Source organism: Heterobasidion irregulare, assembly GCF_000320585.1.
Source record: "Heterobasidion irregulare TC 32-1 unplaced genomic scaffold scaffold_03, whole genome shotgun sequence".
In the NCBI taxonomy this organism is placed as follows: domain Eukaryota; kingdom Fungi; phylum Basidiomycota; class Agaricomycetes; order Russulales; family Bondarzewiaceae; genus Heterobasidion; species Heterobasidion irregulare.
Window position 1 is genome coordinate 3,265,160 of NW_009258199.1, and position 15,365 is coordinate 3,280,524.

Genomic DNA, 15,365 nt, shown 5'->3' on the forward strand with positions numbered 1-15,365 from the left:
CTATATCAAGATGCTACCTCGCCCATTACGGAGAGCGTGTAAGACCCTGAAATGGCAACATCGAATTTGGTGCTACGCTCTGCGGAGCTACTCTCTCTTAGTCAGGTAACTTGCCGTAGTCCATCAAGCTTCAAGAAGGTTATTGTCACCGACATACATGTCTTACACAACATCGGCGCACTTGAGCAGAGGTCAAATATCTATCGCGATCGCTGGGGGGACCGGCAGCCTCGGTATGCTTCTTTTAAGCATACAATCATGTTCTTGCTGCAATGCTGCTATGGATCTTGTCCTGACAATCAAAAAAACCCACAGGCCGTGAAATATCCACCGTGTTCCTGACCGCACCTTATAGAGTGTTCTTCTCCCAGGTAATCGTCTTCACGAGAGACATCAACTCCGCGAGCGCGCGTGCACTGGCGGGTCTCGGAGCAGTCTTGCACCAGATTGTGGCGCAACCTGATAGCGGCTCTGAGGATAAGGACGTGCTACGGGATGCACTGCGTGGTGTCGACGCTGTCATCAATGCCCTTGGCGGGGACGCGGACAAAGGTTTGATGGATCGATTGTTCGACGCGGCGCTCGCTTCTGGCGTCGCTGTGTACTTTCCGAGCGAGTTTGGGGCGTGCGTGTCCTTTCCCTACATGCACGGATCGTGTCGGCTCAATCGAGGTTGATTGTCATTCGCCCTCAGAGACCATCGTTTAAACAATTTCCCGGGATTCGAGCACGAGGTGTGGGCGCACAAGCGAGAGCATGCGGCGCGCGCAAGAGCGCGCGTCGTGGAAAACAGCGGAGACATGAAGATCATTGCGGTGTATGTTGGGTGGTTCATGGAGGAGGCAATTCGCGTACGTAATTTTCTCCTGACCCTCTTAACTATTACAGTTTACCTGATTGTCTACGTCCTGTGAGACAGCCGATATGTATGCCCTCTCTAATACTTTCCTCTCGTTTGCTGATTTTGTACACGTCGGGTGTATGCATGTAAAGATGGCTTCGACACCGACCGAGGCGTATACACCTGCTATGGATCCCCAAGCCAAAAGTTCGCGCTCACTTCCAAGGCGGACGTAGCCCGCGCAGTGGCCGAGCTCAGCATCCTATCCATGTCGCCCGTCATGGCTTCGAGCGTGCCGGACCACGTACGGATCGCGGGACAGATCGCGAGCTACGAGAAGGTGAAGGATGTCGTCAAGCAGGAGACGGGCATCGAGGTTACGCTGGCGAGCGAGGATCTAAGGCAGCACAAGGTGCGATTAGAGGAGAATAGAGCGGAGGGGCCGATTGAGTATATTAGGTATGTGCGATTCTGATCTTGGTTAGCGCTGACTCGATTCGAAATATTTGCCAGGGTACTCATGGGAGAGGGAAAACTCGACTTTTCAGGCGATGTTCAGAACGAGCTGGTCAATCCGGATGAACGGTCCTGGAAGTGGAAGACGTTAGAAGATGAGATACGTGAGGTGAAAGGCGGCGTACTGAGGTAGTTGGATTGAGGTGCTCACTTGCTCGATCTCAAGAGAATCGGTGTGCGGATATATGGAATCATGATGGCGGTCAGCACGGGAAGCAGCGTTTTGATTAGCCTGTTTGAAGTCGTAGATTTACTGCTGTCATAACATGAACTGAGCCGGATGTCGAAGTAGCTGCTCCGCTCTCAAACTGTGCTCCAAAATTTCTACCAAGGACGTTGTGAGAATCAATACGGGTCGAAACGAAAGGATGTAAGAAGCGGGTAGCGACAAGCGACGTCCTATGCAGTTTGTGATCTGCGAGGACACTGCGCATGTGTACATTTTCTCATGTCCTGCAGCAAGCTGTAGCAAGGTCGATGTCGGATGAGGAGTGATTAGTAATAGCACCGATATGTCTCGATTCTTCGATTAAAGCATGTTACGGTCATGATGCTATTTTACAGAAAGCAGCGCTCAATCAATCAATATAACAGTGAACGTGACATCAAGGTCGCCAAGTACGTACCTGGGGTACGAAATGTGCTTGCAATAGCATCCAAAGGTTTGGTTTGGAGCGCAGACAGTCGACCTCGTCATCTCGTCGAAGGAGCGTTCCTGTTGTCCTCGAGTCGAAATGAGAACTCGTCGGAGATGTGTTGCAAAGATCCGGTTCGGTGGCCTCGTGTCATTAACACAGGGAAACGCAAGTAGGTAGTCGAAGGTTGACGGCTGTGTCAACACGGTCCAGGAAACATGTCAGGTATAGCATATGTCCTAGCCCACGCGCGAAGCGCACAACAGGGAGAATATCGGAGACATTGGGAGGGAGAGCCGACGACGAATCGACGAACCACGGATGATCAGTCAGAAACAAAAGCCTGGGACGACGTGATCCTTCATCATGACTAGGGTCCGCAGAAACGGATCAGGACTGCGTGCAGAACAGGAATCAGATGGCTAGAACTCTGCCTTACGAAAGAGAAGACGACCCTCCATGATCTCAGTGCTGGAAGAAATCATGAGGCCTAATATATCCTTGCTTCTGGGGAAGGATGCTGAAGCATTGCGGCAACACAGGCTGCATCCTGAAAATCAAACACGGTATTCATTCACGTGTGCTCGTACTCACCTAGACCACGAGTGAAGATGTCGCTTCCAAGAAGGAGGGTCCGGCTTTACATACGGGGAACAATAGACGCACCGATAGCTTATGTAGAAGAAAGTTATGTTCGCAATCATGTGTCGGACAATGAAAAAGCTGGATCCATCACAAGGCGTTCCGGTCTATGCGTACTTGCAGGAACCTGGGAGCCGAAGATAAGCGCGGAGAAGAAGATACTGCAAATGAGCGATAAAGTGCCAGTCCAACAAGCAACCATAAGCACGCACCCCCCACTTTCGACGACCACCGATTGTTAACAGACAACACAAATGATGTCGTTCTACCACCAGAACCAGTACTCACCATCCCATACTCAGTACGGCGCCACCTTCGGCACCAGAGTACTCCCCGAGGTCTACTTCTCCACAGTCAGCGAGTCATATCCGCCAACGATGGGGCTGTACCCTAACCAGCGCCTCGACCCACGTCCGTCTACTTTTCCCTGGAACGACTCCTATCCCGCCTCCCTACCCGCACAGCACTGAGCCACCCACCCTTATGGGTACTCTTCGACGTCTGGTGGCTCTTCTGACAACTCAACGTCGCCGATGCGGCCTACAGCCTGGGCTGAAGTCCGTGATCGCATTGACTATGGCTTCCACATGGGCAATGAAGTCGCAGTGTCCAGCGCCCCCGGGATGGGCCATTATAGCGCACCTGCCCAGCCATCATGGTCACAGATGAGCTGGATGTCGCCATCCAGCGAGTTATCCGTGTGGCCTCTTGATGATAACCATGTCAGTGTTGCAATTGCTTTCAGTATCATGCGGTGCCGCTCACCTATGCGAATGTCTAGGATACGAGCAATGCTGCCAGCACCCCCATCATCTCACCTGGCCACAGGATCGGCCACGGCGGTCACAGCTACTGAAACAGAGAGATCACCGCCAGATCCATGGGGGGGTGTGGTACTCGGCATCAAACCTAAGATCACGATGGTCATCGTCGGGAAAAGGCACCATGTCCGCTTCTTCCCTACAGGATCAAGCGACAAAAGTGGTAATTGTCCGGCAGGTCTATTCAACAAATCGCCGCCACGACTAGTCAAAGGTGGCGTGATGGCAAGACCCTCATAACAACCAACTATATATACAAGACCGTCGGTCTCGAGAAAGAGGCTCCTCGAGACAGACAAGGCCTGGCAAGCATACCATTGGCACATCGCGAAGCTCAACCCGATCAGCAAAGCGAAGGACTAATGCTACGCAGGCCAGGCAAAAGCCAAAGATTGCGGGTGACGAGGGGAGCGAGAAGAGGAAAGGAGCGGAGTCGGGGAGGGATTGCTGTGTGACTGCACATGGCCACTGCGACTGACGGTAAGGAATACACCAAGACGTATGGTAGGAGTATGACTCGTAGATCATGGCTGTCACGGTGAAGGAATCAAGCCTCTCCGATGCTAAGATTCGGTCGGTTGTGGAGGACATCGAGAATCGCATCAAGCTGTGGATGAGGGAGCACGGTGGGGTTGAGAGGAGATGGCGACAAGTAGCAGATGTCTGAGGGGACTCGTGCGGGGGGTTTTACTTTCGAGAAGTTTTATTACTCATCTTTTCTTTTATGCCATTGATCGCTATCGATCTGAACCTCTTTCCTATTCTCACTGCAGCCCTCTACTTCACCATTCCTACCTTCTTATATTGTTCCGCTTTATGCACGCTTGCATCTGCTTGCATGCAGAATGCCACTTTTTTGCCGAGTTCCCTGTCCGTGTCTTCCAAGGAGAGAAATGCCTGCAGCGATTAAATCAACAGGTTGATAGTGAACTTGTTCGTAGGCGCCTTGGTTTTCGTCGTAAATTGGATAGAACCCCCATTTGAACGTCGTCGTCTCGAACACGAATAGGATACACCCAGCACGTGGTACGTACTCGTACACGGTCGCGGCGCGCACACCTCAATTCTCCGCAGTTCTCCACTCACCGGTGTGGCTGCTGCCTCTGTTGAACATGACTTGAGACGTTTGTTACAACACACACAGCTCATGCACAATTAGACGATAAGGCTCTGCTAGTCATCGTCGCGTTCTCGTCGGTGATGGTGAAGAGGGTTGACAAAACGTTCGGGTTTGGTTGGGAATCCGCAGCTCTGGTATGCAGGTAAGGATATTTCATGATCCAATGTCGCTCCACAATTGGTCCACTTCGATTTATTCTCGTGACACAGATCGCAGCACTGGGTTCTCTGTGTCGCTGCGCACGATGAGATTCTGACGGTCAGTTGTAGCGGGCGGTAGCGTCGACGAACGAGGCTGATTCTTTATATGAAAATGAATGTCTAGAGCTGGCCTTGCCTCAATTCACAGTGCTTCCATCAATAGTTTTTCCTCGCAAGTTTTCTCGGAGAAGTTGAAGCCTTAGATAAAGTCTAGTCGTACTGGACAACACACTTTTTGAAGACACAACTCGCCGCAGGTAACGACACTGCCCGCAGCGAAGACAAATGTGGTCAGGACGTAGTCATGATACTAGAAAATGACTTCGCGGATTCTGGGGTGAATCGCTAGTGCGATACTGCGCAGACTAAGTATAGCTCGTCATACGCTGCGGGGATGCCATCAGTCTGTAGATTATAAAAGCTGAGTGTCTGCCGTTTAGCAACAATATCATCATCATCTCATATATTTAGCCTTTGACAAGCCGACTGCTCTCATACTCTCACTCCCAGCTTTTTCGCAAATCTTTCCCTACACCTTGTCGACATGTTCGCTTTGATGCGATTCGTCTCCCTCGCCTGCATGCTTTCTGCAGCTGGCATCGTGAGTGCCGCTCCGATGGCCGCTCCCCTGTCCCGCCGCGAGTTTGACTTCGATGGCGGATCCTTCATGGCTCGCGACCTGATCGCCGGCTATGTTGACGAGTCTCTTGCTAAGAGAGCGGCTGGTAAGTGTTCGATTGTATTTTTTAGTCTATTTCGATCGTTGAACATGCGTTATATCTAGGTCCGCCTCCGCCTCCGCTGCCGCCTCCATCTCTGCATCATTCTAGAGATGTAGCTCCGCCTCCGCCTCCGCCTTTCCCGCCTCCACAGCGCCCTCACCCCCGTGATGCAGCTCCGCCTCCACCCCCGCCTCCACCTCCACATCATCCTCGAGAGGCCGCGCCCCCACCCCCACCGCATTCACCTCCTCCGCCGCACCCCCACCCCCGTGACGCGGCTCCACCTCCCCCGCCATCCCCTCCAGGCCCTCGCCCTCATCCCCGCGACGCGGCGCCGCCTCCACCTCCACCTCCACTGCCTCATCCTCATCCTAGGGATGCAGCACCGCCTCCACCCGCGCGTTCCCCACCGCCGCCGCATCCTCAACCTCGCGATGCAACACCACCTCCCCCGCCACCTCCCCCGCCTTCCTCGGGCTCCCACCCTCGTGATGCGGCGCCTCCTCCACCCCCTCCGCCCCCTCCGCATCACCCTAGGGACGCACCACCTCCCCCGCCGCCGCATTCTCCTCCGCCACCTGGTCCCCAACCTCGCGACGCGGCGCCTCCTCCGCCTCCGCCTCCACCCCCAGGCCCACACCCTCGAGATGCAGCTCCTCCTCCACCTCCGCCTCCGCCCGCGTCTCCTCACGCTGCACGCGATGGTCAGTTCTGGGCCGTACGCAGGACCTATGTTGAGGACTATTACTACTAGGCACCGATCGGATGGTTAGGTTTATGGGATGAGACATGGGCCGTAAGGAGCGGTGTAGGTCTATTCTGTGGCGAGTAGAGGCGGACATTAGTGTAATATTATATGACGTTGTAGTACGGCGCTCAAATGGATGCTTCATGAGTGTATCTATCGTTCTTTGCATAGTGCTGGAACAGTCTAGGAGGTGCCCAAAGTGCACCTCAGCCCCAATCACTGAGACATCATTAACATAATCATTCAGTGCTTCACGCTTCCTTGCTATCCTTCGCACGTCTCAGATAACTTCTGCCAGTCAAGTTGAGTGTGATAGTGGGATGTGAATAAGTAATAGGAATATTGCCGCGTTAAATTCCGTGGTAAATATGTTCGTTCGTTCATATCATCCGGTCCATTTTAGGTCTTCATGTCGCTCCTCACGCATCACCGCCCATCCCAAATACCCCCGAGCAACGGCATCACAGGGCCATCCCACAACAGCGGCGCGCTCGTGTCCTCTGGGCGCCCCGGCCACGCATCGAGCAGGCCATCCCACAACTCGACGCGCTCGTAGCGCACCGCCGCGGTCCCGTTCCCGGTTCCATTCCCGCCGCGCACGAGGAAGCCCGCGCCGACGGAGGACGCGAGCCACGGGTAGACGCGCGTCGTGAGCGCGGTGACGTCGTTCGCGAGGACCTCGACGACGGAGTTGTCGACGACGAGGGTGAGGTTGAGCGTCTGGCGCGTCGCGGCGGAGGCGTTCTGCCCGGAGCGAAGGATTGGCCAGAGGCGGAGCTTCGCGACCTCGGTCTCAGTACCGTCTGTGGCGAGAGAGCATGCGCGACGCGCGGTCAGCCACCGGCAGTTTCTTCCAGGGTATATGCGCGGGAATACTTACAGGTCGTGATGAGGGAACTGTTCTGGCGCTCGACGACGATCGCTTCCAGCTGGGGGTCGAAGTAGACGTCCGTCCACTCCTCGGCGCTCGCGCGCACGCGGAACCCGGCCTTGGGGATATCGGCGTCGCGCCCCGTGAACACGAGGGTCGCCTGAATGACGTAGTGCGCCGCCGCGGGCTGCCGCGCGAACGGCACGTACCCGACGCTGCCGTTGAGCGTCGTCGGCGCGGGGGACGAGACCACAGATTCCTTCCTGTAGGCGCGCAGGATCTCGGGCACGATCTTTTGGCCGAGCTGATGAGGCGCAGGTCAGGAAGCGTGAGCGTGTATGCGGGGGCTAGATATGGAGGAGGCTTACGGTGACGACGGAGGTGCTGCCGTCAGTTTCCTTGCGCGTTTTCCAGCTGCCGGTTTCGTTGAGGCCGGGCGCGGCGGGGTCGACGTTGCGGATCACCTTGACGAAGAGGTCGCGGAACAGGGTGAACATGCCTTGCCAGCCGCGCTGGGCAGCGAGCACCAGATCCTCATCGTCCTCCTGCTCGCGAGACACGCGGGTCAGCGGTCCTGACGTGGGGCGGCAAAGACGAGACATGACGCACGTAGACCCAGCCGATGAGAACCGAGCGGTTTCCGGATACTGGGAACGGAACGGCCGCGTATACCCTGCCCCAGTCCAAAACGCCCGCAAAGTCGATGGCGGCCGCGACGGAGCCATCGCTCTGGACGGAGTACGACGCAGCACCCCCTGTGAAATCAGGTCGCATGAAGTCAGCAAGAATAGTGACGATGCAGACATCCGGTACGCACAGAGCGGCCAGTGGTTTTCGTGGGACCCATTCCGGCCTTGCTCAGTGCCGTACCCGATGAGATTGAGCGCCGTCGCGTCCGAGCCATTGTCGAACGCCTCGCCGGCCTCATTCAGGCGCGTGACGCCCGCGGTCTCGAAGTTGATGCCAACGTTGCCGGTCCAGGGGCTCAGCTGCTCGTGCGCGGGAAGCGTGACGAGCTCGCCAATGTACGTCCACCTACGCACGTCGGTGCTCGACGTTTGACGGTAGAGATATAGACGTGGTCCAGCGTTTGGGTCGGCATCGAGGCGCACGCCGCCGCTGATAGTCAGGAAGGTGTCTCCTGTCGCGTTGAACGCGGTGCTGTTGGAGAGGAGGCGTTTGAGCACGGGCGACTCGAACGCGTACGGGTCGCGGAAGCCGGTCATGTTCTGGACCGGCCATTCATCTGACAGGGGTGCGCGTGAGAAAGAGAGGGTGCACGAAGAGAAATAGGATGGGTCTCACAAATGACGGGGTTGCCTTGTGGGCCGAAGTTTAGCTTGATCCAGCTCGCGCCGCCGTCCTTGGTGTACGCGATGCTCTGTGTCTCAGTACCGGGCGATTCGGGCGGCGACGCTGTAGCGCCAAGTGGCCCTGTGAAGGTGGATGTGTATATTGTGGTGGGGTAGCCTTCCCATCCGTTCTTGATGATGGACCCGTCGAATACGCCGCGGATATCGTACAGCTCGCTCGGCCACTGAATGTCAAGTCAGTGAGGCGGGGTCAGGCACGGGAGAAGCCGGCAAGCGCACGATCGTCTTCGAGTCCTTCCAAGATTTGACTGCTCGGAAGCGCGGGCCGGATCAGTAACGTTTTAGGGGAGCGTCGTGCTCACGCTCACAGTCTTCCCAGTATACGAGGTCCTTCGAGTGCGCCGCGCACTGGGAGATGTTGCCCCACTGCGCGAGGTGTGTGAGACGTGCGACAAGAGAAAGGAGTCAGTGTGATGCGTACAGTGTAGTGGTGGGGATTGCATTGATACCCGGCGTGAAAAGACCCATCACTGCGTTGGAATAGGCCTACACGCGCACGGTCGCGACGAGGAGGTCAGCATGGTACCCATCTATCGGGACAGTAACAACAACTTACCCTGTGGATCATTCATCCATCCAGAGGGTGCGATGAATCGCGCTCGGGGACGCCATACGTTGAAGAGTGTGTTGTTACCACAGCTGGTCAGGTCTCCAGGCGCCTTGGTCCGATCCACGATGCAGTTGTCGGTGCCGTTAGCAGATTTAGCAGCCTCAGCTCCAGACGCGGCGACGAGGACGGCCAGAAACGTGCGGAAAGAGGCAGCGCGATAGATCATTCAAGGAAAACGAGGGAGGAGGGGGCGCTGTGTCGAACGCTGGAGGACCGGACGCGCCCTCGCGGTCTTAAGGAGAACGCATCCCGACGATCGACGAGCGTGAGAGTCTGGGGTATACCCCGCCCGCCTGTGCTAGCCCATGCTCGGTGCCTGACCCGTCGTCCGTCGGCCGGCCGACGCAATCCATCTCAGTTCACCTCAGTTTCCATCTCCTCTGCATCCCCCCGTCCTCTCTACCTTGTTTCTTTCATGTCTCTAAGCTTACCTATCATGCACATCTTCAAACAAAAATAAGTGGTGTGTATAGTCAGCCTCGGAGGAGTCGATGGATTTTGTCTATGCTGCCAACCTTGCCCAGCCTGCCGCGCCTCGACACCTGGAATTGGATATCGATCAGGGCCACATACACCTTGGGACAGTCTTGGGACAGTCTCAGGATCCATCATCCATTCACACATGAAAATAGATACTTACCTGGATGGGCATCCTTTGTCACCATAGGAGGCCACTAGAGTAGTATGCTTTCATTAATCTGTCCTGATCCCGTATTTTCAGGCATTAGAACTGATTATATGAGAAAACCGGAACTATAGAGCATATGGAAACATGTTTCAGTGGGAGAAAGACTCACCAAAGTATGTGCACACTGGAGGCTCCTAGAGGGTAAGACGAAGGGAGCACTTAAGAGAAATCTCGACGCTGTCCGACGACGCGCACTCATCAGGTGACCGTCGAAATGGATGAGTCATCTTCCAGTTGGGATTGACTGGGGGATATTTGAGGGATATTCCCTGACGAGTATATTCCGGGTATATTCGAGGTATATTGCTAATATACCCCGAATATCCCCTGGGGATATTTGGGGGCAATGTGCGGTGGTAGACGGTATCATAGTGACTCCAGCGGAGCTACGCGCGCGAGTATCTCAACACTTTCTCGCAGTCAATCATTTGATGTCAACGCTCTGCTCTCGAGCTCTTGTATCGCTATCTTCCTTCATGTTCGTTTGGATCGTCAATTGCCTGGTTCCGGCACGCTCGTCTCGCCGCCATCGCGTCGTAAAGACCTCGTTTCACAAATATCTTGACTATACTCCTCGATTTTGGTCCAGCGGCGAAGGGCCTGAGTCTTGGGCGCTTCATTGCATCAAATTTCGATATATCAGTCGCGATAATTATCGCACGAGTCGCTTAGTCGCTACGGCCATCACGAATCCCTTATGGCGGTGCATCCTGGATATCTACTTAAGTAGATCACGACATCTCTTCAACCAGGCAACTGTTCCATCTTGAATCGCCGTTATGTCCAAACCCTCGCCCCAAACTGTCGTCAAAACAAGGCATGCATCTCATGGTGAACTGCGATCAACTCTGCTCATACTTCTTCCTTCTATAGATGTACGACAGGCAGAATAGGCGAAGCGCTTGCAAAAGAGTTTCACTCGCAGGGTAATGGTTTCCATGTATTCACCATGTGCCGTTGGCTGATGCGCCTACACTACAGGAGCACAAGTTTTTGCAACATCGCGTAATGTCGATGCAATGCCAACCTTGGCGGCAATTGGTATCGAGACACTTGCTCTTGACGTCACAGACGTTAACAGTATTCGGGAGGCGAAAAACGTGATAGCGGAACGTACGGGGTCATCGCTTGACATTCTTGTGAACAATGCGTGGGTGCCTGACATCTTTTCATGATCATCAATACCTATCACCTTGAATCGTAGTGGTACAAGTATGTGCTGGAGATGTACTCGTGTCATCCCTTTGTTATGTGCTCATCCTTGCATTTGTTGCCAGCATATCCCTCGGCAGCGAGTGACATCTCCATGGACAGGGTCCGTGCAGTGTTTGATGTTAACCTCTTCGGTGCAATGACTGCCGTACACGAATTTCTTCCTCTCCTGTTGGCCACTGGAGACTCTCGGATCGTCCAAATGTCGAGTTTGGCTGGACTTATGCCGGTACCTTTCAACAGCGCGTACAACACAAGCAAAGCTGCACTTCTATCGTATGGGGATACACTGCGCGTGGAACTTGCACCACTCAAGTAAGTATTCATGATGGTGTCGGATCAACGTAAGAGCTCACGCTGCACCGACTCTTGTAACTAGTATCAAAGTTATCAATGTACGTTAGATCACCCCTTTCTCAGAAATCATCTGAGGTTCCCAAATAGATTGCGGCGGGTAACACTTAAAGTAGCATCATGCAGAATATGCCAAGATCACTTCCCCCGGATTCGATATATCAGCCGATTAACCAGGAATATGCGCGTGACCGCATTGAGCATTTCCAAGGTGAATTATTTTTTGAGTCTTCTTCTATCAATTTCAAGGATATGACTGTTAATCATGCCATCTTGTACCTAGACAGCGCGTTACCAGTCAGCCAACTTGCGAAGACTGTGGTCGCCGAAGCACTGACGAAGACTCCTCGAGCATGGGTGTATACCTCAAAAAACGCGTGGCTCGTATGGATAGTCAGCACGTTCATGAGCAGGACAGGATTCGTACGTGTGTATCTGTGACTCCTGACTGGATGCTCAATTATCTTTCAAACACAGGATGGCTTGCTTAGCAGAATGTTTGGGCTGGAGAAGCTGTCGAAAATAAAGCATGCTGAGAGGGAGAGCAGAAAAGACGCTTGAGTTGTAGGCCGTGCGACGAAGTGGCTTATATGACTTGAGCTTTATCTAGACTAATCTCTGATCTTTGCACCCTTGAGTGGCCAGCTTGCAAATGGAGCACATGAATGCTAAGAAGCTTCGTGGCTGCAGGGCTTCATCCAAGTCAAGTCCCTGTTCACGCGAGTTCAAAGCCGCGACTTTCAAGCATATCGTTCGGTGCTCGAGCATCTGTAGTGAGTCGTCAGGCTTTCTCGACTTTCCATAATACGCTTTAAAGAAATAGGAATCACCGGATACACCGCCTGACAGAAAACAGCTTATCGGCGCACACTTCTGTCCGAGCTAGTGATGGCGATGGTGACCTCATTAGCCCAGTTCAGACAGGTTGGTGCGGTGATCAAGCGGCCACTCGTGGAATGGCAATCGATGCGCTGAAGGTCTGCGTTATATCGAGAGATCACTGTGAGCAATAGCTTCCACCGGCACTTACTGATCTTTCATCGTGCCCTTCATCCACCCGTATCGTCCACATGCAACAGTCCAAGTGAATCATGTCAGACACGATGGGCCCATGAGGTGTGCCGAATCTCTGCCCTTTCGCCATCCATGTTATCCTAGCAGCAACTGCATCTATCGATCAACGATAGGACCACGTTTTCACTATCGAGTGGCACAATGAAGTCGCCGCGACTTCGTTGAGATTAGGGTCCTTTCATCTAATTCCTATCAAGTTCCGAGTATCAATGGTCACATTCCGCGAAATAGCTAATACTGGCTCCTTGGGCGCGCCGTGTATGCGTCACTGGGATTTCAACAGTATAATAGCTGATGCGACGGAGCAAGAGCGATCAGTACATTCGGAATACCTCCTGGGAGTCGTCTTGTCGTCTTGCACTCGCCCACTGTTGACCTGCGTCATCTAGCGCCCTGACACATCGTGTTACTAGCCTGATTTGCTCACCTATCTGAATCGACATCCTAGTATGTCACTTGAGTGTTTCTTTCACATTCTCTTACTTAAAGGCCATTTGTACGCCACAGACCGCATCTCGTGCATACCACGTCACTATGCAGCCAATAAGCGCAGAGCTTTCACAGATATCCGAGCCCACACAATCTACACTGTCTCATCGGCACCGGCCGTCTGTCGGCATCGTCGGCGGTGGTGTTGCGGGTCTGTACGCCGCGATTTTACTTCGCAGAAAAGGCCACCGCGTCCACATCTTCGAGGCTAGCAATCGCGTAGGGGGTCGCATCTACACCCATCACTTCTCCCCCGAGAGGAACCAGTACTTCGAAGCAGGCGCGATGCGTATCCCCCAATCCAAATTTCAACAAATCCTGTTCGACCTGATCCAGTATCTCAACTCATACCCTGGTCTGCCAAAAGACAAGCATATTAACCTCATCGACTACATTCTGAACAGCGAGGGCAATCTTCTGCACGTAAACGGTGATAGTCGCGATGGGCAGGATGTCAATAATGTCACGCCCGCTGACATCAACTGGGATGTTCCGGATGAATATAGGCACAAGACGGCTGGCTCTTTACTTCAAAGCGTCCTTGACCCGCTCGTGAAGCCGTTGTTGGACGATTTTGACACAGGTTTCGCAAAGCTTCTTACGCTTGACGATTTTCCCTTCCGTTTCTATCTCAAGTCGATCGCTCAATGGCCTGACTCAGTCGTCGACTTCGTTGAGACCATATGCTCGCAGACGAATCAGTTTGCGCTCAGTGTCGTCGAACTTGTCATGCAAAATATCGATTTCGGCACCAAGCAGTGGTTCACGATCGACAGAGGGATGGATCGCTTGCCTCAGGCCATGGCTCACATCATCAAATACAATAACATCACGTTCGGCGCGCGCGTTACCAGTATCCGCCCAGACAAAGACCAAAATGACAAGATTGTGATCACCGCCAACGGCTACAATGGAACCCTTCGCGCAGTCTTCGACAAAGTCATTCTCGCCATCCCTCCAGCTTCGCTCAAGATGCTTGCCGATCGCCCTCTCTGGCATCCGCAAAAGGAGATGGCGATTCGTTCGATGCATTTCGAGTCGCTCTACAAGATGGGTATGCGTTTTAAGACCCGTTTTTGGGAGCGCGAGACCCCAAAGACGAAGGGTGGACAGTCGACGACGGACCTTCCTATCAGGTGGATCGTATACCCGTCGAATGGGATTGATGATGAAGGCCCGGGGGTACTGTTGGTGTACGCTTGGATGACAGATTCCCAGACATGGCTTCCCTTTTCCCCTTACGAGCGTCGCAGTCTCGCTCTGTATTGCTTGAGCTTGGTCTACCCCGACTCCGGTGTATACGATCTGCTCATCGAAACCTTCGATGTTGCTTGGTCGACCCGCTCAGCGACAGGCGACGCTATGTTCCTTCCTGGTCAGTTTATAGCACGCTTTGAGCCTGCTCGTAAGCCAGAAGGGAGTGTCTACTTTGCCGGGGAGCATCTGTCGCGTCATCACACGTGGATTGCCGGCGCCCTCGAGTCTGCCTCGTACACGGTCGGGCAGATATGGGAGGACGGAGGTTTCAACGTGCGGAAAGGGTCGCTTCGATTGACTGGTGACGATGTTTCAGAATTGCCCATTCTAGAGGAATTACATGGCGACGACGAGTTAGGTTTCAAATTTCACGCCAGTCACCCTTTGTATGCTCCGCATGCAGATCCCTGGACTCACGTCAAACTTGAAGCCAAGCCTCAAAACTTGGGGGGGCAAGCCGGATTCTACCCTGTTGGGCCGGAGGTCACGTATCTGGCAGGTCCACAAGTTAGCCCTGCGTAGGGTAGGTTGTGCGGACTCGGTGCCGTCGGCAGATCATTCCACTTCGTGTATCAAGAAATTTAAAGTGTGAAGATTCCGTCTTCAATCGATCAGTATATACGTTGTATGTTTTGTGAGTGTCTGCCTCACGTAGTATCTACCATCTTGCGGTGTCAGGAATTGAGGGCCAAAATGATAATTACATGGATTTATCATGCACCGCTCGCTGGAATCGACATTTAGACCTGGGCTGCATTTGGATAGACCGTGACGAGTGACATGTGATTGAAAAGTAAACTGACACACAAATTCGTGAACCAGGACATTGCGGGTAGACAGTAACGTTCGCGCTTCGGCCTAATCTTCATCGTTTGACACCTACTCGATAGGCGTCTCCGACGTCTTCTGTGGAATGATTCGCTATCCCAGTGCGGTTTGGTAGGTCATGGGAGAGGCGAGATATATTCACTTCCGGAGGACCTGGAGAGACGTTACTCTTGGTTCGATAATTAGCAGAATAATCGCTAGAAAGAACGGTCTAGTGGATCTTAGCTCCAAGGAACTTCCTTAACTCTGTCACCAAGACTGATTAAAAGAAATAGGATAAGAAGGAGCGGGAGCAGACAGGCCTCCGGAAGCCTACGGAGATTAGCAAAATTCGATCACGTCCTTTGACACTTTGACCTAAGAC

The 15,365-nt window shown here is 53.5% G+C and overlaps 7 protein-coding genes across 7 annotated transcripts; 5 read left to right on the plus strand and 2 right to left on the minus strand.

The window, feature by feature from the left end:
• Window positions 1-157: 157 nt before the first annotated feature.
• Window positions 158-1,490, plus strand: HETIRDRAFT_165861 (uncharacterized protein; the record flags this gene model as incomplete). Its single annotated transcript, XM_009546220.1, has 6 exons — window positions 158-233; window positions 316-625; window positions 695-851; window positions 920-926; window positions 994-1,300; window positions 1,355-1,490. 6 exons carry the CDS (start codon window positions 158-160, stop codon window positions 1,488-1,490), a joined length of 993 nt encoding a protein of 330 aa, XP_009544515.1.
• A 1,401-nt stretch (window positions 1,491-2,891) lies between these two features.
• Window positions 2,892-5,124, plus strand: HETIRDRAFT_426053 (uncharacterized protein; the record flags this gene model as incomplete). The annotated part of the gene is made up of 9 exons (XM_009546221.1): window positions 2,892-3,045; window positions 3,181-3,618; window positions 3,716-3,906; window positions 3,979-4,081; window positions 4,300-4,388; window positions 4,427-4,481; window positions 4,600-4,717; window positions 4,785-4,833; window positions 5,017-5,124. The coding sequence occupies 9 exons, from the start codon at window positions 2,892-2,894 to the stop codon at window positions 5,122-5,124; spliced, it is 1,305 nt and encodes a 434-aa protein (XP_009544516.1).
• A 127-nt stretch (window positions 5,125-5,251) lies between these two features.
• Window positions 5,252-5,738, minus strand: HETIRDRAFT_408734 (uncharacterized protein; the record flags this gene model as incomplete). Its single annotated transcript, XM_009546222.1, has 2 exons — window positions 5,252-5,500; window positions 5,560-5,738. The coding sequence occupies 2 exons, from the start codon at window positions 5,736-5,738 to the stop codon at window positions 5,305-5,307; spliced, it is 375 nt and encodes a 124-aa protein (XP_009544517.1). The 3' UTR covers window positions 5,252-5,304.
• A 43-nt stretch (window positions 5,739-5,781) lies between these two features.
• HETIRDRAFT_439377 (uncharacterized protein) lies at window positions 5,782-6,407 on the plus strand (the record flags this gene model as incomplete). Its single annotated transcript, XM_009546223.1, has 2 exons — window positions 5,782-5,824; window positions 5,845-6,407. Coding segments are annotated over 2 exons (450 nt in total), but the record flags the coding sequence as incomplete, so codon positions are not given.
• A 264-nt stretch (window positions 6,408-6,671) lies between these two features.
• Window positions 6,672-9,265, minus strand: HETIRDRAFT_68567 (glycoside hydrolase family 32 protein; the record flags this gene model as incomplete). The annotated part of the gene is made up of 10 exons (XM_009545006.1): window positions 6,672-7,048; window positions 7,126-7,420; window positions 7,485-7,661; window positions 7,726-7,871; window positions 7,934-8,362; window positions 8,422-8,653; window positions 8,709-8,737; window positions 8,798-8,855; window positions 8,911-8,975; window positions 9,046-9,265. The coding sequence occupies 10 exons, from the start codon at window positions 9,263-9,265 to the stop codon at window positions 6,672-6,674; spliced, it is 2,028 nt and encodes a 675-aa protein (XP_009543301.1).
• Window positions 9,266-10,661: 1,396 nt separating this feature from the next.
• HETIRDRAFT_311634 (uncharacterized protein) lies at window positions 10,662-11,794 on the plus strand (the record flags this gene model as incomplete). The annotated part of the gene is made up of 6 exons (XM_009546224.1): window positions 10,662-10,719; window positions 10,772-10,937; window positions 10,992-10,999; window positions 11,065-11,314; window positions 11,467-11,564; window positions 11,637-11,794. Coding segments are annotated over 6 exons (738 nt in total), but the record flags the coding sequence as incomplete, so codon positions are not given.
• Window positions 11,795-13,036: 1,242 nt separating this feature from the next.
• HETIRDRAFT_11764 (uncharacterized protein) lies at window positions 13,037-14,425 on the plus strand (the record flags this gene model as incomplete). Its single annotated transcript, XM_009544845.1, has 1 exon — window positions 13,037-14,425. A coding segment is annotated over one exon (1,389 nt), but the record flags the coding sequence as incomplete, so codon positions are not given.
• Between the last annotated feature and the right edge of the window lie 940 nt (window positions 14,426-15,365).